Raw genomic sequence first — 25,086 nt, 5'->3', positions numbered from 1 at the left:
TCTGTCTCTTCGGTGAGGAAAATAAGGTGCGGCTGAAGTGTAACAATTCACAGAAGGTTATCGAGTCTGTTCAGGAGTATCACAACTCAAAAGTGATACAATAAGTGAGATTTCAGTTTAGACTTATGGTATTCAGCAACAAGTTGTCATATAAACTTGAGGCACGCCATCATGACTGACTGTCAAGCAAATTATGCGTAACTTTGCAGGTGACTTCTGATCACTGCAGTAAGTGACAGATAAAGATGTCAATGCTGGGAATGATGACAAAATTTGGCACAGAAACAGCTAAGTAAAAAATCTGTGCTATTTACGCATTTATTTATATATAAAAGAAAACATCGGAATTTCCTTTAAGAGAAACAATGTTTGAACAATTTGTGTGACAATTTGGTTGTCTACATACACATACTTCACTGATTTGTGTGCCAATTTGGTATTCTACATTCACATACTTTACTGTTTGTGGTGTTTCTGCAAAATCTTTTTGGTTGTTTGATAAATGTTTGTACAGTGATATAATGAGAAATTTCGAACATTAATGAGTGCCACAATAAATTACATCTGTTATCAACAATTGTAGACCTAAATTTATTTGAGCTCTTTTTTTAAAAAAAAGGAGACATTATCATTGTCCAGTGCATAATCTAATTTCTAGTAAATCAGCATTTGTGATTTACTTACTGTAGCAGACATTCTAATTAAAATATGGTGTTACTTACAGTTTTCCCTTTAAAAAGGAGTACATATTTTCTACATTTAATTGTAAATTAACTGCATTTTCTTGTTAGCTAATAACTATAACCAACCTCAAAAAGTTTTACGAACTTAGTAATTTTTAGCACAGGTTTTTCTGTTACCTTATCAGAAATCTTGTTTTGTGTATTTGTTACGATTCTTATAGGGAATTAGTAATTTTTTCTGCATGACAAATGTAAAAAATAATCAGCAGGTTTAAAGTTATGTGTTCACTGTCCTGTAATACACTGCACCAGCCAAAATGTAGCCCCACTGTGAATGCTGTTCTCTAACACGGGATGAGTTGATTGAAGTTTGAAAGCAGCTGGAAATTGCCTCGTCTACTGTCAAATGATTGGCACCTGCTGTCAAATCAGTGTGTTGGAAGAGCTCCCGAGAGTCGTGTACCAGTGGTACCAATACCGAAGGTATCTAAAGTACTATCCTCTCCTGTGGATCCCATCTCCTCTGCAGGAAGTACAGGGCCTGTCTTTACTCATCCACTTGACTGTGAGTGGCGTGTCAATGGTAGATCTAGGAATACTGTAAAGGGTAGATGGGGATCACAGATGATGCAGGGTGTTGTAGTGATCCCCCAAACCGACAAGGTTCAGGCACTGTCTGTCACTGAAACTGAAATTGAGCCAGTGGGACTCACTTCACTTGTTTAGGGAAACATGTTTTGTCTGGTGTCAGGAGGCCGACGCAAAAGGATATAGGTCTATTAATTGTCAGCAGTTCAAATGTACAGTGAATGAATGATGGCACCCATTAGGGAAACGGTAGCAAGGGACAAGAAAGGACACTAGGTGCACTCAGTGTGGGAACAAATAATGCCTGTCATCTGGGCTCTGAGGTCATTACTGGATCATTGTAGTGAAGTTAAAGAAGCTCACAATTTGCAGTATTGCCCCAGAGCTGATTGTGGCCCTTTGGTTCTGAGTCGAGTGGAAGGATGGCACCACAGACTTTGAAAGGTCTATGACAAGCTAGGCTGCGACTTTCTGGACGTGCACCGTAGGGTTGAGAACTATCAGGTGTGCGCTACGTATCAATACCTCTGCTCCCCACGTAGCTGATTGTTTGTGGGGTGCACACAAGTAGTTTTTACACAAGCCAACTATCCATCCAATTCAGATAATGACAGATGTAGGAAATCCACAAGTATGAGTGTAAGATCGAAGGACATACCTCCCAAAGGTAAGAATATTAAAATACTAGTGGCTAACTGCTGCTGAAGCATTCGCAACGAAGTGCCAGAGCTCAATGCACTCCTTAAAAGCAGTGAAGTTCACGTAATACTAGGCACCGAAAGTGGGCTAAAACCTGAAATTGATAGCAGTGAGATTTTTTGTGAAAATTTAAGTGTATATCAAAAGAATAGGCTAACGTGAAATGGTCGTGGTATATTTGTCGTAGTATACATGAAACTCAAATAAACCAAGATACAAATTGAACCTACACGTGGGATTGATTGGGCAAGACTCACTATCATGAGTGGGCATAAAAAGATAATTGTATCCCTCTATTGCCCACAAAGAGTCATCTCCTGACATAACCGAAAACTTTAGAGAAAACCTCAGTGTGCTTGCAGGGAAGTTCCTTAATCGTACTGCACTCATATGTAGAAACTTTAATCATCCAGCTATCAGCAGGGAAAATTACTGCTTTATTAGTGGTGGGCATGATAAAACATCCTGTGAAACATTACCAAGCGCCTTCTCTGAAAATATCTAGAACAGATAGTTCAGAAATGTACTCATGATGGAAATATATTGGATCTAATGGCAACAAATAGACCTGACCTCAAGGATGCACATCGAAACTGGTATCTCTGATCATGACGAAGTTGCAGCAACAATAATTAACAAAATACAAAGGACAATGAAAACAAGCAGAAAGACACGTGTTCAGTGAACTAGTTAAAAAATCAGTAGTGTTATATGTTAATGAGGAACTTGAAACTTTCAGTACAGGACAGGACAGGACCATGTAGAGGAACTACGGCTCAAGTGTAAAAGAACAGTTGACCATGCTGTGGACAGACGTTTACCCAGTAGAACAGTTCATAATGGGAGGGACCCTCTCTGGTATACAGCCACTGTAAAGAACCTTATAAAGAAACAGAGACTACTGCTTGGTAGGTGTAAAACAAAGCACAAGACTACAGACAGAGAGATGTTGAATGACACACATTTGGCTGTCAAAAGGGCAAAGTGTGAAGTCTTCAATGACTACCATGGCAGAATACTGTCAAATAATCTTTCACAAAACCCAAATTCTGGTTCTACATAGAGGCTGTTAGTGGCACTAAAGTTAGCGTCCAGTTCCTAGTAAATGAGACCAGAACTGAAATTAAGGGTAGCAATGCAGAAGCTGATATGCTTAACTCATTTTTCAAATGTTCCCTTACAAAGGAAAATCCAGGATAACTGCCCCAATTTAATCTTCATACCACTGAAAATATTTAATTTGCATGTGAGTTAGCCCCTCCCCTCTTCTTACTATAATCTATCGCAGATATCTCACACAAAAAACCATGTCCAGTAGTTGAAAGAAAACGCAGGAACATCTGCCCCAAATTACAGAGCAGAAAATACATCACCAACGCAGGAGCGTCACTGAACTGACCGGGTGATGTACTCTGTGATTTTTAATATGGGACTGATGCACTCAGTGAAACATTTTGTAAACACTGCTGTAAAAAGAGCAATGCGCGAAGCATACAAACACTACCACCATCATGCCTTAGCAAAAGATCTTGCTGAAAACCCAAGGAAATTCTGGTCTTACGTAAAATCGGTAAGCAGGTCGAAGGCTTCCATCCAGTCACTCACTGATCAGCCTGGCCTGGCAATGGAAGACAGTAAAACGAAAGCTGAAATTTTAAATTTAGCATTTGAGCAATCTTTCACGCAGGAGGATCGTACAAACATACCGCCGTTTTGAGTCTCATACAGATACCCGTATGGAGGACATAGTGATAGACATACCTGGGATTGTGAAGTAGCTGAATGGGTTGAAGATAAATAAATCACCAGGTCCTGATGGGATTCCAATTTGGTTTTACAGAGAGTATTCTACTGCATTGGCTCCTTACTTAGCTTGCATTTATTGCGAACCATTTATCGCGAACCTCTTGCCTAACGTAAAATCCCGAGCGACTGGAAAAAAGCGCAGGTGACGCCTGTATATAAGAAGGGTAGAAGGACGGATCCTCGAAATTACAGACCAATATCCTTAACATCGGTTTGTTGCAGGATTCTCGAACGTATTCTCAGTTTGAACATAATGAATTTCATTACAATGAAATGAACACCCTTAGCTGCTTACAGGCGTTGACATACGTCAACAGGGATATGTGTGCCCCAACCAGGACTCGAACCCAGGATCTCCTGCTTACATGGCAGACGCTTTATCCATCTTAGCCACCGAGGACACAGAGGATAGCGCGATTGCAGTGATTTATCTCTGGCACGCCTCCCGCGAAATCCACATTCTCAACGTATTGTCCCGCACTACATTCGTAGTGCCCACGCCCATTATACTCATTACTCGCGGTGCGTTGCCGATTCCCGTAAGAGTTCGGGTACTGTTTGTGCATTCGCACAGAGGAAGAAGATGGTCAAGTGGCCAGTGAGCCTTAACTATATATATACTATGGCTCAGATGGATAGAGCGTTTGCCATGTAAGCAGGAGATCCCGGGTTCGAGTCCCGGTCGGGGCACGCATTTTCATCTGTCCCCGTTCACATATGTCAATGCCTGTAAGCAGCTAAGTGTGTTCATTTCATTGTAATTTCATTCTAACGAGCTGCATGGTCACAGATGGTACCTGTTCTTTCGGAAATGTCAGAAAGAACAGATACTATCTTTGTATATACATAGTTAAGGCTCTCCAGCCACTTGACCATCATCTTCTTCTGTGCGAATGCACAAACAGTGCCCAAACTCTTGCGGGAATCGGCAACGTGCTGCAAGTAATGAGTATAATGGGCGTGGGCACTAAGAATGTACTGTGGGACAATGTGTTGAGAATGTTGGTTTCGCGAGAGGCGTGCCAGAGATAAATCCCTGCAGTCGCGCTATCCTCTGTGTCCTCGGTGGCTCAGATGGACAGAGCGTCTGCCATGTAAGCAGGAGATCCCGGGTTCAAGTCCCGGTCGGGGCACACATTTTCATCTGTCTCCGTTGATGTATGTCCGAAAGAACAGATACCATCATAGCATATATAATGAATTTCTTTGAGACAGAGAAGTTGCTGTCCATTCATCAGCACGGCTTTAGAAAGCATCGCTCCTGTGAAACGCAACTCGCCCTTTTTTTCACATGATATCTTGCGAACCATGGATGAAGGGTATCAGACGGATGCCATATTCCTTGACTTCCGGAAAGCGTTTGACTCGGTGCCCCACTGCTGACTCCTAACTAAGGTACGAGCATATGGGATTGGTTCCCAAATATGCGAGTGGCTCGAAGACTTCTTAAGTAATAGAACCCAATAGGTTGTCATCGGAGGTGAGGGTATCATCTGGAGTGCCCCAGGGAAGTGTGGTAGGTCCGTTGTTGTTTTCTATCTACATAAATGATTTTTTGGACAGGGTGGATAGCAATGTGCGGCTGTTTGCTGATGATGCTTTGGTGTACGGGAAGGTGTCATCGTTGAGTGACTGTAGGAGGATACAAGATGACTTGGACAGGATTTGTGATTGGTGTAAAGTATGGCAGCTAACTCTAAATATAGATAAATGTAAATTAATGCAGATGAATAGGAAAAAGAATCCCGTAATGTTTGAATACTCCATTAGTAGTGTAGTGCTTGACACAGTCACGTCGATTAAATATTTCGGCGTAACACCGCAGAGCGATATGAAGTGGGACAAGCATGTAATGGCAGTTGTGGGGAAGGCGGATAGTCGTCTTCGGTTCATTGGTAGAATTTTGGGAAGATGTGGTTCATCTGTAAAGGAGACCACTTATAAAACACTAATATGACCTATTCTTGAGTACTGCTCGAGCGTTTGGGATCCCTATCAGGTCGGATTGAGTGAGGACATAGAAGCAATTCACAGGCGAGCTGCTAGATTTGTTACTGGTAGGTTTGATCATCACGTGAGTGTTACAGAAATGCTTCAGGAACTCGGGTGGGAGTTTCTGGAGGAAAGGAGGCATTCTTTTCATGAATCGCTACTGAGGAAATTTAGAGAACCAGCATTTGAGGCTGACTGCACTACAATTTGACTGCCGCCAACTTATATCTCGCAGAAAGACCACAAAGATAAGATAAGAGAGATTAGGGCTCGTACAGAGGCATATAGGCAGTCATTTTTCCCTCATTCTGTTTGGGAGTGGAACAGGGAGAGAAGATGCTAGTTGTGGTACGAGGTACCCTCCGCCACGCACCGTATGGTGGATTGCGGAGTATTTATGTAGATGTAGACATGACAACACATTTTCCATCAACTGTCATGCTAATTAAGATATGGAGTATACTTGTAGCTGAAATTGGGCACATGTAATCACCTCTACCGAGATGGTAACTCTGTTTACTGAAACTGGGTATCGTAAATAAAGGTTTTACAAATGTGATCTTGGTTGAGAAGTTGTCTATATTCAAGTTAAACACCACCATGTTCCATGTTCTCTCTGTGTTCATCACACTGGACTGTTACCTCTGTAGGAAAGATAATGCGATAGGTCATACTAAGGCTTTAGTGTAGGGTAACAGTAGCTTGATACAAGCTCGGAGTGCTTGATATTGTGCTTCAGGTGCTGCTTTAATCGTAAGGATCCAGTCCATATTTTCTCCCGGTACCTATTTCGCTGAACTTATATTTGATATTCTGCACAAAAAACAAGGGTGTCATTGCTATGATTGAATAGTCAATAATGAATGAGTTGTTTGATTCCTTTTTTCCTAGCCTGTACCTCACTCCAAGGCATGGCTATGGAAAGAAAGGCTGGACGGTAACAACATTTCACATTAAGTTTCCTTCTTTCAGTCACCAACAGCCAGTTCTATATGCCTATTAACTGGTGACTTTTCATTTTTGAGGTTTCTGCCATGGTGTTGCTTACTCTGGTCAAAGGCTCTCCCCAGGGTTGCCTCCCGGCCGTGCCAACATTCACCTGGCTCTGAAAGATAGGAGCCGGCTTTTTGGTTTAAGCTGGGAGATAAAGCTCGCTAATTGTACGTGACTTCTCTGCACTGTTAGGGGTCAGCAGATGAGAGACTGGACAATGAACCACCACATTGGCTACCATGTCAGTGGCCTTTTTTGGAAGGAATAGTATTTAGTTTACTGAGGATGCATAGGTAATCATTAAACACAACAGACAAGGTATCAGCTAAGGTTTCTCTGTCCAAACAACACACACTAAAGTACAAATTTCGAAAAAAGAAAAAAAAAGTCAACCAAACCCAAAAGTGGGGACTACACTTTAATTTTCCAAAAGTGTGTGAGAAGAAAGGAAAGTAATAAATCTGATTCAGAAGCTAAGAAATAGTCATGGCAACATAAAGATTTCACATTGGGATCAATAGAGTCTCGAGATGAGATAGTCAGAGGAGTAGTAGTAGTAGTCCGGGAGGAAAAAAGAGAGAAATTCTGCAACAACTCAGAGCACGCATATCCGCAAGATAGTCGTGGCTCCCCTGGGGGTTCACTGTATGCTGTCACCTTCACTACAAAACCATTTCATTGATTGTAACTACAAAAAATAATGTGCAATATGTCAAGCCAAAATGAACGTTATCTTAATATAATGAACAAAAATTATGCAAGACAATTACCTTTAGCAAATCTCTAGTGAGGTCTTTGGGTGAAGAAACAGTTACTTCTATACGAACACCTTTTGGTTCAATAGCACTTCCTGATTTCACTTCGTTGGTGCGATGCCCACAGCTTTCACAATTTGTGGCCATTATGATGACCTCCTTAAAATGAGGAATTTATGATTTTTGTTAAGGAGATATCAAAGCCTTTTAGCCAAAAGTATATGTGTGACATTCAAAACTCTCTTCAAATTTCTCACCTATTGAAATAATGGTTCCATAATATAAGATAGAGCACATTCTGTGACACCTTGAGCACTTGATATATGTTTACCAAAGGCGATTAACATACTGATGGTTCAGGACAATGTTAATAATGAGCTTACATGAGTCCCACCAGCAAAATAAATTGTGCTGGTTGTTGTTGTTGTTGTTGTTGATGTTGTCTTAAGTCCAGAGACTGGTTTGATGCAGCTCTCCATGCTACTCTATCCTGTGTAAGCCTCTTCATCTCCCAGTACCTACTGCAACCTACATCCTTCTGAAACTGGTAGTGTACTCTTCTCTTGGTCTCATTCTAAGATTTTTAACCCCCAACGCTCCCCTCCAATACTAAATTGTTGATCCTTTGATGCCTCGGAATATGCCCAACCAACCGATCCCTTCTTCTAGTCAAGTTGTCCCACAAATTTCTCTTCTCTCCAATTCTATTCAATACCTCCTCATTAGTTATGTGATCTACCCATCTAATCTTCAGCATTCTTCTGTAGCACCACATTTTGAAAGCTTCTAATCTCCTCTTGTCTAAACTATTTATCGTCCACGTTTCACTTCCATACATGGCTACACTTCACACCAATACTTTCAGAAACGACTTCCTGACACTTAAATCTATTCTCGATGTTAAAAAATTTCTCTTCTTGAGAAACGCTTTCCTTGCCAGTGCCAGTCTACATTTTATCTCCTCTCTACTTCGACCATCATCAGTTATTTTGCTCCCCAAATAGCAAAACTCATTTACAACTTTAAGTGTCTCATTTCCTAATCTAATTCCCACAGCATCACCTGATTTAATTCGACTATGTTGCATTATCCTTATTTTTCTTTTGTTGATGTTCATCTTATATCCTCCTTTCAAGACACTGTCCATTCCATTCAACTGCCCTTCCAGATCCTTTGCTGTCTCTGACAGAATTACAGTGTCATCAGCAAACTTCAAAGTTTTTATTTCTTCTCCATGGATTTTAATTCCTACTCCGAATGTTTCTTTGGTTTCCTTTACTGCTTGCTCAGTACACAGATTGGATAACATCGGAGATAGGCTACAACCGTGTCTCACTCCCGTCTCAACTACTACTTCCCTTTCATGCCCCTCGACTCTTATAACTGCCATCTGGTTTCTGTACAAATTGTAAATAGCCTTTTGCTCCCTGTATTTTACCCCTGCCACCTTCAGAATTTGAAAGAGAGTATTCCAGTCAACATTGTCAAAAGCTTTCTCCAAGTCTACAAATGCTAGAAACGTAGGTTTGCCTTTCCTTAATCTACTTTCTAAGATAAGTCTGAGGGTCAGTATTGCCTCACATGTTCCAACATTTCTACGGAATCCAAACTGATATTCCCCGAGGTCGGCTTCTACCAGTTTTTCCATTCGTCTGTAAAGAATTTGTGTTAGTACTTTGCGGCTGTGGCTTATTAAACTGATAGTTTGGTAATTTTCACATCTGTCAACAACTGCTTTCTTTGGGATTGGAATTATTATATTCTTCTTGAAGTCTGAGGGTATTTCACCTGTCTAATACACCTTCCTCACTAGATGGTAGGGTTTTGTCAGGACTGGATCTCTGAAGACTATCAGTAGTTCTAATGGGATGTTGTCTACTCCTGGGGCTTTGTTTCGACTCAGGTCTTTCAGTGCTCTGTCAAACTCTTTCAGTGCTTTGTCAAACTCTTCATGCAATATCATATCTCCTATTTCATCTTCATCTACATCCTCTTCCATTTCCATAATATTGTCCTCAAGAACATCGCCCTTGTAGAGACCCTCTATATACTCCTTCCACCTTCCTGCTTTCCCTTCTTTGCTTAGAATTGGGTTTCCATCTGAGCTCTTGATATTCATGCAAGTGGTTCTCTTTTCTCCAAAGGTCTCTTTAATTTTCCTGTAGGCAGCATCTATCTTACCCCCCTTGAGATAAGCCTCTACATCCTTACATTTGTCCTCTAGCCATGCCTCCTTACCCATTTTGTACTTCCTGTTGGTCTCATTTTTGAGACGTTTGTATTCCTTTCTGCCTGCTTCATTTACTGCATTTTTATATTTTCTCCTTTCATCAATTAAATTTAATATCTCTTCTGTTACCTAAGGATTTATATTAGCCCTCGTCTTTTTACCTACTTGATCCTCTGCTACCTTCACTATTTCATCTCTCAAAGCTACCCCTTCTTCTTCTACTGTATTTCTTTCCCCCATTCTTGTTAATCGTTCCCTAAAGCTCTCCCTGAAGCTCTCTACAACCTCTCATTCTTTCAGTTTATCGAGGTCCCATCTCCTTAAATTCCCACCTTTTTGCAGTTTTTTCAGTTTTAATCTACAGTTCATAACCAATAGATTGTGGTCAGAGTCCACATCTGCCCCTGGAAATGTCTTACAATTTAAAACCTGGTTGCTGAATCTCTGTCTTACCATTATATAATCTATCTGAGACCTTCCAGTATCTCCACGCTTCTTCCATGTATTCAACCTTCTTTTATGATTCTTGAACCAAGTGTTAGGTATGATTAAGTTATGCTCAAAATTCTATCAGGCGGCTTCCTCTTTCATTCCTTAATCACATTCCATATTCACCTACTATGTTTCCTTCTCTTCCTTTCCCTACTATTGAGTTCCAGTCACCCATGACTATCAAATTTTCATCTCCCTTCACTATCTGAATGATTTCTTTTATCTCATCATACATTTCATCAATCTCTTTGTCATCTGCGGAGCTAGTTGGCATATAATCTTGTACTACTGTGGTAGGCGTGGGCTTCTTACCTATCTTGGCCACAATAATGTGTTCAACTATGCTGTTTGTAGTAGCTTACCCACATTCCTATTTTCTTATTCATTATTAAACCTACTCCTGCAGTACCCCTATTTGATTTTGTATTTATAACCCTGTATTCACCTGTCCAGACGTCTTGTTCCTCCTGCCACCAAACTTCACTAATTCCCACTATATCTAACTTTAACCTATCCATTTCCCATTTTAAATTTTCTAACCTACCTGCCCGATTAAGGGATCTGACATTCCACGCTCCGATCCATAGAACGCCAGTTTTCTTTCTTCTGATAACGACGTCCTCTTGAGTATTCCCCACCGGGAGATCCGAATGGGGGACTATTTTACCTCCAGAATATTTTACGCAAGAGGATGCAATCATCATTTAATCATGCAGTAAAGCTGCATGCCCTCGGGAAAAATTACGGCTGTAGTTTCCCCTTGCTTTCAGCCATTCACAGTACCAGCACAGCAAGGCTGTTTTCGTTAGTGTTACAAGGCCAGGTCAGTCAATCATCCAGACTGTTGCCCCTACAACTACTGAAAAAGCTCTTGCCCCTCTTCAGGAACCACACATTTGTCTGGCCTCTCAACAGATACCCCTCCGTTGTGGTTGCACCTACGGTACGGCTATCTGTATCGCTGAGGCACGCAAGCCTCCCCTCCAACAGCGAGGTCCGTGGTTCATGGACACATCTCAAATTGTACAGTTTTCATATTATTGAGAGTTTCTGCATTATGTTCTAATTTTACACTTTTCTAGATGTTAAACTACAAAATATATGGACACACAGTTCACACCAACAAATTGTAGGAATTTTAAGTTAATTTTTTATTCAGATTTTTTCCAGGTCTGCTGAATTGTGTAAGCCAGGACTTTTGAGTTATTAAGATTGCATCTATTCACAGTAAATCACAATGGTGTTATAGTATCTCGAGTCATCATAACCAAGCAAATAGATTTGAACATGTTTATAAAAAAATCAAAACCAAATGAGAAAAGAATATAAGTATGGCATCAATTGTGTCTGGGAATCGAAAATGTGTGTAAAACACGTCAAGGGGTGGCTTATTTCTAATGGAAAGATGAAAAGCACTCAGCCAAAGCAGCTGCATGGCTGAAGGAGTAAGTTTAGCAGTCTGTCCCTGCAATTGAGGAAGTCGTGTGCCCGCAGGAAGTGTAGGGTGCTAATGAAATGTTTCCAGGACAACAGGACCACTGCTGCAGTCCCCATGTTCTGTGGGCATCACAAACTTTGATTTCTTCTCCTGGTACTACAGCAAGAGTTGCATCTACATATCTAATACACATGACCTTAAACATCCTAGTTCACATCTTTATTAGCCTGATTCCTGAAATACAATTAAATTAAGACATTTTGAGCTGTATGCCTCATATATTAAAGACTAGAGATAGATTACAGTTTATGCTGTTGTTTAACAGCCCCTGAATGTGGAATGCTAAAATCTTTAACATTTTTTCCTTGAAATTCATCAGACAACTGGAGAAAAAAGTTAAATTCTCTCTTAACAAAACAAATTATGATAAAGAAAAAATAGTTCATTGTTAGGAATGTTTAGTTATAATGTTTATAAACAATAAGAGCTCAAGTAAAAAAGTACAATTCTGCAATGCTAAGAGCAATTTCAGTCAACCTTAGCACAGATATCTCTCTCTATCTAGAGAGGAGGGAACCACTGTGCTGGTAGGACCCCCTAACGACATGGGTGTGGGGTTGTATCTTGGAAGGTTCACAAATTTAACTGAAATGAAATGTTTCATTGTAGACAACTTTATGTTCCATGCTTGGACATGGGTCTACTAAGCAATTTATTCATCCTTCCACGTGGTGAGAAAAAAATATTTATAATCAAACCTTTTCCTAAATTAATATACATACTTTGGTGAAAGATCTTACTCTAAAATTTGTAGAGTGCAATTACACTTTTATGTAAATACTTTGACTTTACTGGGTATGTACCAGTAACTTTACTTGCTTTTCCTGTCTAACGCAAGAATGGGATTAACAAAAAACCTAGCAATACTGGCTAATCAACCAATTAGTCTGTAAAACAGACATCATGCAAGATTTTTTTCATCAGTTGAATTAGCTGCACTATGTCAGAGATTTTCAAACCAGCCTGAAATGTAATTTACATCTAACAAAAGTTGCACAACACATACGGTCAAGATCTCCCACTCAATTAAAGAGCTACTTATCACAGATTACTGAATGGGGGGTACAGGTTACCACTCTTGCATTTTTCTAGGTAGCATGGGGCAGGCCATTATTGAGCAGAGTTGTACTTTTTGAGTGAGCACGCTGGCAGTTTCTTCACACTGTAAGTTTCACTTTATGTTAAAACATTTTACACGAGTATTCTGTCCTTCACAGTAGTCACAAACATCGAGCTTCAAGAATTCTGAAAACCATTACTGTAATTTTATTGAGGAGGCCTGAAATCCAAGTCCTTTTCTAAGTGGAGTAGTCCAATTATTTTCATTCGAGATATTTTGGAATGGACTCAGGCTTATATCAGTGAAATCACATTTTATTGTGGATTACAATACATTCCATTAAAATCTATTAATTTCAAAACAAATCTGAACATGGGAAACTTTATTGCCTCAATTCTAGTACCTTGGAAACCATCTTGAACACATTTTGCAGTAATTATGCTGGTTATGAGTGACTGCACAGATTTAGTACTAACATTACACAAAACTGAACTGACACAAGTCTTATGCTTCTTTAATTTTACCTGTGGATGTTTTTGTACGTATCACTGAAGAAAAAAAACTGCAAGCAGCCATTCTTCTTTAATTAAAGATTTAAGTCATCATAACTGGTTTCAAGTTGGGACCCATTATCAGACTGCAGGGAGGATTCCTTGTGCAAATTTCAAATTTTGTTGAGTAATATAACAGCAAATTCATTTACCTTATATGCAAGGTCTTTCAATCTTAAATATTTAGCACTCTTTTTCACTGTGCCTGTCTGTCACTTAATGGCTCCATTATAAAGTCTTATTTTATTTAGTTAAGGAACAATTTTGCGTTATACATTACAGTGTACAGGTTTGTATCACTGATGTTTGTCATGCTGAATATTAGCTACATAAAAGACAAGATGATGGACACACGTGTTCACATCTGAAGTCATGTCAGCAAGTGATTTGATAGGTGATACCAACGAACAACATGGTACAGTAATGGACTACTTCTATTGCTGTGACATACTGCTGCAATGATTCTTGTTCTTAGCTTAAATCTTGGTAGAGGCTACACATTTAACTTCTAAAGATTCTGCACAGATTGGAAATAATTCCCCTGCATGCTGAACAAGAAACTACAAGAACCGAAAACAATTAAACTAATAACTCATAACAATGAGTACAGATCTGCCATCATCAATAAGCTTCACACCAGCAATAAAAACAAATACAATAACCAAAATAGCTCTACATCTACAACAAACACCACTTTAGATCAGTTACATCACCACCCCTTTCTGTGAAATACGTCTGCGTGTCATTCAATGGTAAGATGTCATACAAAACTGAAACTTGGCAACACTAAAATATGCAGATTAGTTTCCCCACAAATAACACAATGAAAGATAAACCAATTCATAGCTTAAGATAAAAAAATAAGCACACAACAAATCTGGTATTTATTAACTGAACTGTTCTGTGTGCACTAGCTTTTATATTGACAAAACTGGTAAGAGTTTTAATGTAAGGTCAAGAGGATACATGCATGCACTCAGGATAAGCAACTTAAACTAATCAACTTTTCCTGATCACACAGTCCAACACATAGAATAACATTAAAGGAAAACTAAGAAATACTACATTTTGCTTAGAAATCAGTATAGAAGAATTTGTTGGAAGACATAGAAATTAAAAGCCACATTCAAAATAGAAAACTCTATGCAAACACTGCTGCTCTCAGTCGTTAAGGTGCAGACTGTCGGCCAATACTTTGTCAGTCATAAGAGGTAATGCCTGAAATTTAGTACTCTCGGCACTGTGGATCAAGCTATATTGAATTCCCTAAGGGTTTCTGAAATGGAATGTCCCATGCATTTAGCTCGAACTACCATTCCACATACAAAGTCTGTTAATTCTCATCATTGGAAGCCTTTTCACATGAATCAAGTGAATGCAAATGACAGCTCTTCCAATGCACTGCTCTTTTGTACCTCGTGTGTGTAATATACCGCCATCTATATACACGGTGATACACGAAGGTATGCAAATATTTTAATATGTTATTCTACAACGGAAAAAAAGAAAGAAAGAAAGAAAGGGTCATATAATCACAGGTCTGCAAATGTTTAGTTACGGTGTTGGCACTAATAAAAGACTTTGCCTGAAATTTAACGACTTCGTTAATATGAAGCCCTCACAAAACTGTATGAGGTTAAAGTAAAGCACAATTTCCATTTATTTTGTTGTCATTGATCTGATGAATGTAATAAAACATGTCCCAGACATGTATCTGCAGTAGTTTTCCAGAACATGCAGTAAAATTTTTAATTTATTAACTACTTTGCAAAATCTTTTCGGTTGTTTGATAAATGTTTGTACAGTGATATAATGAGAAATTTCGAACATTAGTGAGTGCCACAATAAATTACACCTGTTATCAACAATTGTAGACCTAAATTTATTTGAGCTCTTTTTTTTAAAAAAAAAAGGAGAAGTCCTATTCTTGTTCAAACATTAGTTCTCTAATTTAATTGTATAATTAAATCAGAAATAAGTCATTTTTTTGACTTTACGGGCACTTACGAAACCATATTATTGTTTACAAAACTATATTTTTGTAAGTTACCAGTACAAGAGTTTTTGGATAACTTTATTTCTCAGCAAATTAACACTTGCGACTGACAGTTGCTTCTAAAGAATAGATCACAATTTCATTACATATCAACACAAACAAACATGCATTTTTGAGAATTTTTGGACATTATCATTGTCCAGTGCATAATCTAATTTCTAGTAAATCAGCATTTGTGATTTACTTACTGAAGCAGACATTCTAATTAAAATATGGTGTTACTTATAGTTTTCCCTTTAAAAAGGAGTACATATTTTCTACATTTAATTGTAAATTAACTGCATTTTCTTGTTAGCTAATAACTATAACCAACCTCAAAAAGTTTTACGAACTTAGTAATTTTTAGCACAGGTTTTTCTGTTGCCTTATCAGAAATCTTGTTTTGTGTATTTGTTACGATTCTTATAGGGAATTAGTAATTTTTTCTGCATGACAAATGTAAAAAATAATCAGCAGGTTTAAAGTTATGTGTTCACTGTCCTGTAATACACTGCACCAGCCAAAATGTAGCCCCACTGTGAATGCTGTTCTCTAACACGGGATGAGTTGATTGAAGTTTGAAAGCAGCTGGAAATTGCCTCGACTACTGTCAAATGATTGGCACCTGCTGTCAAATCAGTGTGTTGGAAGAGCTCCCGAGAGTCGTGTACCAGTGGTACCAATACCGAAGGTATCTAAAGTACTATCCTCTCCTGTGGATCCCATCTCCTCTGCAGGAAGTACAGGGCCTGTCTTTACTCATCCACTTGACTGTGAGTGGCGTGTCAATGGTAGATCTAGGAATACTGTAAAGGGTAGATGGGGATCACAGATGATGCAGGGTGTTGTAGTGATCCCCCAAACCGACAAGGTTCAGGCACTGTCTGTCACTGAAACTGAAATTGAGCCAGTGGGACTCACTTCACTTGTTTAGGGAAACATGTTTTGTCTGGTGTCAGGAGGCCGACGCAAAAGGATATAGGTCTATTAATTGTCAGCAGTTCAAATGTACAGTGAATGAATGATGGCACCCATTAGGGAAACGGTAGCAAGGGACAAGAAAGGACACTAGGTGCACTCAGTGTGGGAACAAATAATGCCTGTCATCTGGGCTCTGAGGTCATTACTGGATCATTGTAGTGAAGTTAAAGAAGCTCACAATTTGCAGTATTGCCCCAGAGCTGATTGTGGCCCTTTGGTTCCGAGTCGAGTGGAAGGATGGCACCACAGACTTTGAAAGGTCTATGACAAGCTAGGCTGCGACTTTCTGGACGTGCACCGTAGGGTTGAGAACTATCAGGTGTGCGCTACGTATCAATACCTCTGCTCCCCACGTAGCTGATTGTTTGTGGGGTGCACCCAAGTAGTTTTTACACAAGCCAACTATCCATCCAATTCAGATAATGACAGATGTAGGAAATCCACAAGTACAAGTGTAAGATCAAAAGACATACCTCCCAAAGGTAAGAGTATTAAAATACTAGTGGCTAACTGCTGCTGAAGCACTCATAACGAAGTGCCAGAGCTCAATGCACTCCTTAAAAGCAGTGAAGTTCACGTAATACTAGGCACAGAAAGTGGGCTAAAACCTGAAATTTATAGCAGTGGTGTGTGTGTGGGGGGGGGGGGGGGGTGCATGCACACGCACGCACTTGGCGTGAGGGTGTTGAGAGGGAGGTGTGTTTGTGATTTGAGATGTAGAGTTAATAATACCACCCAACACCTTTTCACTCACTTGACCGTGAACCCCTCCACATAATATTTAAATCAAAACTCAAACCAGATGATCACCAAAGCTTTCAATCACTCTCTAACGGCTATTACATTCATATTTAACACTGGACAACTCAAACCACCAATAACACCCCCCCCCCCCTCTCCCCCTGCCACGCCCACGCCCTGCAACCACACATCCAAGCGTGCGCACGCTCACACACACACACACACACACACACACACACACACACACACACAGACCTCATGAATAGACATAAGTTTTCAACATGTACTTTGTTAGCTTGACAATTTGTGGGTAAACAAACCACACAGGAGGAAACACATAATGAACTCACAATATTTATGTCTTTAAGAACACAGTTTTGGAACAAATATTTACAACTAGTAGCAAAAGACTAATAGTGCACCACAAAAATTAAGGTAAACATAGTGAAAAGTGTGAAGACAAAGTTTGGAATATATAAATGAGCTTATGTTTCAGAAATGTTACCTCCAGACCAGATGAGAGGAAACACAGGTGCCAACAAACTGTAAGTAATAACTTATTTACATAAAAATGCAACGTGAACTGTTTGATAATCTAAAAATTATACATATAAAAAACTACATTGTTCTAGACACCACTGAAGATCCCTTACAGTGAAAAAAGACGAAATGCATCTGGGAGAAATAAATTATAGTGGAGAAAGCGGTTTTACTTAAAAGACAAATAAAGATATCGCATTAATCACATCTCGATTTCTATGTAATGTCACAATTTCGTATCAAGCAGATTCTATAAAGGATACTAGTCAACTTCATATTTGTCTGGCAAGGGCAGTTGCAGTTGGGACAGTTTGTTGGAAACTGTAGAACTTCTCCTTGAAGATCCTCCAAAGTGTGTTCTCCTTCTCCTAGAGGTTTCAAAATTCCTGGTTCATCACCACCACTCTCTTCGATCTCAGTATGCTCATAGATGCCCAAGGAATGGTCTTGTTCTTTTGTTCGATTGAAATATGTAACAGTAACACCAGTATCCCTGTGTGGTGCATTAGGATTTTCTATGAACATATTCCCACTTATGTCAACAAAAATCTGAAATGCAAGAATTCAAATCTTGACTATCAAAGGGTTTTGGTTATTTATTTTAAGTGACATCAAAATAAGCCTTGTCAAACATTTCACTTTTATTGGTTAAATATAGTAGTAAAGTTCAGGTAGAATTTAAATAATCTAGAAGTAAAGGTGACTGCTCATCGAATAGCAAAAGCATTGAGTCTTCAAGAAACACACATAAAAGAGAAAGAAAACTTGCTAGCTTTCAGAATAAATAAAATAAAGCATTCGGTTTTGAAGAGAAAATTGTGTGATGACTTCAATGACTACCATAGCAGAATACTGTCAACCTAATTCATTTTTCTCACACAACATACTGAAAGCTTTGGATCAAGGCAATCGGGTAGATGCAGTATTTCTTGATTTCCAAAAAGCATTTGACTCAGTACCACACCTATGCTTTTGTCAAAAATAAAATCATATGGGGGTATCTCATGAAATTTGTGACTGGACTGAGGACTTTTGGTAGGGCGGACACAGCATGTTATCTTGGTCAGATGTAGAAGAGACTTCAGGTGAACATCAGGGAAGTACATTGGGACCCTTGCTTTTCATGTTGTATGTTAATGATCTTGCAGACAATATTAATAGTAACCTCAGACTTTTTTCGGATGATGCAGTTATCTATAATGAAGTACTATCTGAAAGGAGGAGCATAAATATTCAGTCAGATCTTGATAAGATTTCAAAATGGTGCAAAAATTTGCAACTTGCTCTAAATGTTCAGAACTGTAAAATTATGCACTTCACAAAATGAAAAAGATTGTATCCTACATCTATAATATCAATGAGCGAGTGTTGGAATTGGCCTACTCATACAAGAACCTGGGTGTAACACTTTGTAGGGATATGAAATAATCACAGAGGTTCAGTCGCGGGTAAAGCAGGTGGTAGAATTCAGTTTATTGGTAGAATACTGCGGAAGTACAATCAGTCTACTAAAGAGATTGCTTACAAATCACTCTTGAGACCCATCCTAGAATATTGCTCAAGTGTGTGGGACCTATACCAGATAAGCCTAATGGGGGGATACTGAACATATACAGAGAATGGCAGCATGAATGGTTACAGGTTTGTTTAATCCATGGCAGAGTGTCACAGGGATATTTAAGGAACTTAAATGGCAGACTCCTGAAGATGGACATAAACTATCCCGAGAAAATCCATTAACAAAGTTTCAAGAACCAGCTTCAAATGATTACTCTAGGTATGTACTACAACCATCTATGTATCTCACACACACACACACACACACACACACACACACACACACAGGGATCGTGAAGATAAGATTAGAATAACTACTGCACACACACAGAGGCATTCAAACAATCATTCTTCCCACAGTCCATAAGAAATACTAATAACTGGTACAAGGGACGTACCCTCTGCCATGCACCTCACAGTTGTTTACAGAGTACGGATATACTTTCAGATGTAGAGATAAATCTATTGTACGGATGTACTTTCAGATGTGTGTGCCTGTCGATGACTTGACACTTCTGTTATTCGGTGAGTGGTCTCATTTACTCTTAAATAATATACATTTTTACTGGTGATTAGCTTTTCTAAATTTTTCTTCATCTTTGTACAAAACAAACATGCTCTCTTCTTTAGAAAATCATGTCACATTACATATCAAAACAACTAATTTATAGTGACACAGCTAAAGTTTTGAATTCTGTCAAATAATGACAAGTCACTGCAGCATAAAAATTTTATAGTAATCAATAAAGATTATGTGAGAACTACAAAAACATACCAACCATAGAAAAAGGCATTTTCATCTCCTTTAAATCTTTCAACTTTGATATGAACTGCTCTATTTTTTCTGCAGCTTCTGGGTTTTCTTCACGCCTCTGTGGCTGATCTTGTTTCAACCCGGTTATACTTCTGTCAATTATACCTTCGACAGTTGTTATTTCTGAAAAATGTACATATCAATATTAGTCAGAGCCATTTAAAGACTTTAACAATAATAAAGTGTGTCCCAAAAGCAAGGAGTCATTTTCATGAAGTTATTTGTATAATCAATTCTTCTTTCATAGGTTTTTAACAGTCTCTCCATAGAAGAAAGGATAGCCATTGTTTCCTGGAAACTTAGTGGCAAAACATTTGATGTCAGCCTTCTTGTTAATGAATTCTGATAAAAAGGAGGTGTGCTTCATGAGGAACGTCCTGGACAACCATCAACACATAAGAATGTAGTCTGGAGAACTGACAAGGCCACTGAGAAGAGCCCACACATTTCCGTTCATTGGCTGGGGAGCGAGCTGGTCATTCTACAAGCCACTGTCTAGTGTACTCTTCCTTTTTTTGCTACAGGAGACAGCATGTCACATCTAGCTAATGTGTCACCCAGAGGAGGAGATTATTCCGCTCGTATGGAAATGTATGCTGACCTTTTGGAGGATGTGCAAAATGAAAACCTTTTAAATAAGCTGCCAGATGTGGGCTGACAACAATCTTCGTGTGGTGCAAGAAAGAGAGGGAAACACCTCAAAACTGAAAGTATGGCTAGGGATGAGTAAAGCTAAGATTTATGGTCTATTCTATCTATGCTGAGCAAATGATAAGAGGAACCAGGTAGCTCGACATGCTTGAGCTTTTCCTGGAACCACAATTGCAGACTGACGGAATTCTAAATTTTGTTGTGTACCTGCAAGACAAGTCTCCTCCCCATTTTCTTCTCATTGTTTGATGTTACCTTGCCCATATGATCATTGGATACTGGATCACTCGAGTTTCACTGTAAAAGTGGGCTTCAAAGTCACCTTACCTTACCCACTTATAAGACTTCTTCATCTGGGTTACACAGAGTTTGATATGCGCACAGTTAGAATCAGTATCCTCCATCAGTCGTGTGGCTGGATTGTGGAAGCAGTTAACAGCATGACAGTCACTCTGTATTGACACGTCGGCTAGCCACGTTGAACTTAAATTATTTTTTATAACTCATAACTGCCCTTGCTGTATAGATCTATGTTTTATATTAATCACGTTTCATGAAAATTAATCGTTACTTCAGTTACCCTGTATATGCGCCATGTTTAGATATGCCTAGAATATAGGGAAATGAAGCACAGAGGCCACCACACAACTCAAGATCATGGCATGACAAGGTAGAATGAATTGTAAAACTATCACATACTAATATTTGTTGCTGAAGTATACTTTTCTTTATTCATTGCTTAGTCCGGCAAATGTTTATACAAATCTAAGGCAAGTACAATATGATATAAAATTAGATATTAGTGGGACAGAGAAGTTCACCAGCTTTTATATGGAGATTGCAGAGATAGTTAACAAGTAAATGTCTCTCTCTCTCTCTCTCTCTCTCTCTCTCTCTCTCTCTCAAATGTCAAAAAACGCAAATTATTGAAAATTAATAACTTAAATAAATAAAATTAGTTTGTCTACACATGGAGAGTTCACTTGCACTTGCACAAAACATACTGTTGTCAGTTTTTCCTGTACATTAATTAGTATTGATTAAATTGGGCATTAGAACAGCATGCCACCCTCCACCTCAAAAAACTATCCAATCTCCTGGTTTCCCACCTCCGGAAAGGCAACTCACTCACCCTCCACAACCTTTCCAGCAAACCTCAACCTCCTCTCATTGCACACAGACCCAGTCTCTCCCATCTACTCAATCTCCCACTTCCAGCTCCATTCCCCCCAAAACCTCAAAATTCTAATCAACACAATCTGGAACCACAACACCCTAATTCAGTAGTTAACCTTTCCTCCAAACCTCTCTCCCAATCCGAAACCTCTGACCTATCCAAAGGCCTCACCTTCAGCCCTACTCCCAGATTCAACCAAACAGCCCTCGTCAAAGATGTACTGTCCTACACTCGTACTCTCTGCTGGAAATATCACTTTGCCACGAAGAAAGTGCCCCAAGACACTAACCAAATTGAACCCTGCCTGGAACAGTTCCGTCCTCCGTCACAGCAGGACCCACCTCTTCTTCCTCAAAATCACCCTCTCCAAACCTTCCAGGAATTTCTCACTTCCAGCCTTGCCTCTCAATCCTTCTTGAAAAACCTTAATCCTACTCCCAACATCACCACAGCTGAAGTCCAGGCTATCCGTGATCTGAAGGCTGACCGATCCATCGTCACTCTTCCGGCTGACAAGGGTTCCACGACCGTGGTACTTGATCGTCGGGAGTATGTGGCTGACGGACTGCGTCAGCTTTCAGACAACACTACATACAAAGTTTGCCAAGGTAATCCCATTCCTGATGTCCAGGCTGAGCTCCAAGGAATCCTCAGAACCTTAGGTCCCCTACAAAACCTTTCACCTGACTCCATCAACCTCCTGATCCCACCGACACCCCACACCCCTACCTTCTACCTACTTCCTACTTCCTAAAATTCACAAACCCAATCATCCCGGCCACCCCATTGTACCTGGTTACCAAGCCCCCACAGAACGTATCTCTGCCTACGTAGATCAACACCTTCAACCCATTACATGCAGTCTCCCATCCTTCATCAAAGACACCAACCACTTTCTCGAACGCCTGGAATCCTTACCCAATCTGTTACCCCTGGAAACCATCCTTGTAACCATTGATGCCACTTCCTTATACACAAATATTCCGCACATCCAGGGCCTCGCTGCGATGGAGCACTTCCTTCGATCACCTGCCACCCTACCTAAAACCTCTTTCATCATTACCTTAGCCAGCTTCATCCTGACTCACAACTTCTTCACTTTCGAAGGCCAGACATACCAACAATTAAAGGGAACAGCCATGGGTACCAGGATGGCCCCCTCGTACGCCAACCTATTTATGGGTCGCTTTGAGGAAGCCTTCTTGGTTACCCAGGCCTGCCGACCCAAAGTTTGGTACAGATTTATTGATGACATCTTCATGATCTGGACTCACAGTGAAGAAGAACTCCAGAATTTCCTCTCCAACTTCAACTCCTTTGGTTCCATCAGATTCACCTGGTCCTACTCCAAATCCCATGCCACTTTCCTTGACGTTGACCTCCATCTGTCCAATGGCCAGCTTCACACATCCGTCCACATCAAACCCACCAACAAGCAACAGTACCTCCATTATGACAACTGCCACCCATTCCATATCAAACGGTCCCTTCCCTACAGCCTAGGTCTTCGTGGCAAACGAATCTGCTCCAGTCCGGAATCCCTGAACCATTACTCCAACAACCTGAAAACAGCTTTCGCATCCCGCAACTACCCTCCCGACATGGTACAGAAGCAAATTACCAGAGCCACTTCCTCATCCCCTCAAACCCAGAACCTCCCACAGAAGAACCCCAAAAGTTCCCCACTTGTGACAGGATACTTTCCAGGACTGGATCAGACTCTGAATGTGGCTCTCCAGCAAGGATATGACTTCCTCAAATCCTGCCCTGAAATGAAATCCATCCTTCATGAAATCCTCCCCACTCCACCAAGAGTGTCTTTCCGCCATCCACCTAACCTTCGTAACCTCTTGTTTCATCCCTATGAAATCTCCAAACCACCTTCCCTACCTTCTGGCTCCTACTCTTGTAACCGCCCCCTGTGTAAAACCTGTCCCATGCACCCTCCCACCACCACCTACTCCAGTCCTGTAACCCGGAGGGTGTACACGATCAAAGGCAGAGCCACGTGTGAAAGCACCCACGTGATTTACCAACTGACCTGCCTACACTGTGAAGCTTTCTATGTGGGAATTACCAGCAACAAACTGTCCATTCGCATGAATGGACACAGGCAGACAGTGTTTGTTGGTAATGAGGATCACCCTGTGGCTAAACATGCCTCGGTGCACGGCCAGCACATCTTGGCACAGTGTTACACCGTCCGGGTTATCTGGATACTTCCCACTAACACCAACCTGTCAGAACTCCGGAGATGGGAACTTGCCCTTCAGTATATCCTCTCTTCCCGTTACCCACCAGGCCTCAACCTCCGCTAATTTCAAGTTGCCGCCGCTCATATCTCACCTGTCATTCAACAACATCTTTGCCTCTGTACTTCCACCTCAACTGACATCTCTGCCCAATCTCTTTGCCTTTACAAATGTCTGCTTGTGTCTGTATATGTGCGGATGGATATGTGTGTGTGTGTGCGAGTGTATACCTGTCCTTTTTTGCCCCCTAAGGTAAGTCTCTCTGCTCCCGGGATTGGAATGACTCCTTACCCTCTCCCTTAAAACCCACATCCTTTTGTCTTTCCCTCTCCTTCCCTCTTTCCTGACGAAGCAACCGTTGGTTGTGAAAGCTTGAATTTTGTGTGTGTGTTTGTGTTTATTTGTGTGTCTATCAACATACCAACGCTTTCGTTTGATAAGTTACATCATCTTTTATTCAGTATTAAGATATATCATTCAGTTAAAACCTGAAAGAATCATCATGTAGTGCTACTTTGTCACATTCTGTTCATATCTCATTTGTTATCATAGTTTAAGACTTTATGGGTTTATTAATTTTTTTCAAACATGTTTGTAATTACTCATCTCTGTTCATCTCTAATTTTCACAGTAATTAACCAACAGAGTGGGTACTTCATTTCATCACGTTGTTTCTCTCTTTGTTTTGGAGTTGCTGATGTCTTCCTAACTTTATCCATCCAGATATTATCTGGATGACAGCTGTAAAGTAATTTAAGACTCAGCCAGTTCGGCGACATTTTCGAGCACGCTACGTGTTGCCATCGAAATTGTAACCCTCCTATAAGAATCCCTATGACACCCTACTGTCCTACCAGCTACCTCGTCGGGTCACCCATTCTCCCACCAATTCACCTCACATGTCGCCTGCTGTGATCGACAAACACAACTGGTGATCTCCTCGGACACTCCGCTCGCCCGTTTGCAGACGTCACACAGTCTGCCAGAACTG

General features: G+C 40.2%; 1 protein-coding gene and 1 non-coding gene across 2 annotated transcripts in view; one reads left to right on the top strand and one right to left on the bottom strand.

The window, feature by feature from the left end:
• LOC126164060 (zinc finger protein ZPR1) overlaps nt 1–25,086 on the bottom strand; it is a 64,159-nt gene that overhangs the window by 2,847 nt on the left and 36,226 nt on the right. Inside the window, exons 3-5 of the mRNA XM_049920207.1 lie at nt 19,981–20,138; nt 17,908–18,193; nt 7,532–7,692 (exon numbers count right to left, since the gene is read on the bottom strand). Coding sequence (XP_049776164.1) covers nt 7,532–7,692; nt 17,908–18,193; nt 19,981–20,138 — 605 coding nt within the window. The remainder of the gene's footprint in view (nt 1–7,531; nt 7,693–17,907; nt 18,194–19,980; nt 20,139–25,086) is intronic.
• Nucleotides 4,836–4,909, top strand: Trnat-ugu (transfer RNA threonine (anticodon UGU)). The gene has a single exon. It is a non-coding gene; the product is annotated as a tRNA-Thr (tRNA).

The sequence above is a fragment of the Schistocerca cancellata genome, chromosome 1, assembly GCF_023864275.1.
Source record: "Schistocerca cancellata isolate TAMUIC-IGC-003103 chromosome 1, iqSchCanc2.1, whole genome shotgun sequence".
Classification (NCBI taxonomy): Eukaryota; Metazoa; Arthropoda; class Insecta; order Orthoptera; family Acrididae; genus Schistocerca; species Schistocerca cancellata.
This window is presented reverse-complemented; position numbering and strand designations above follow the sequence as displayed.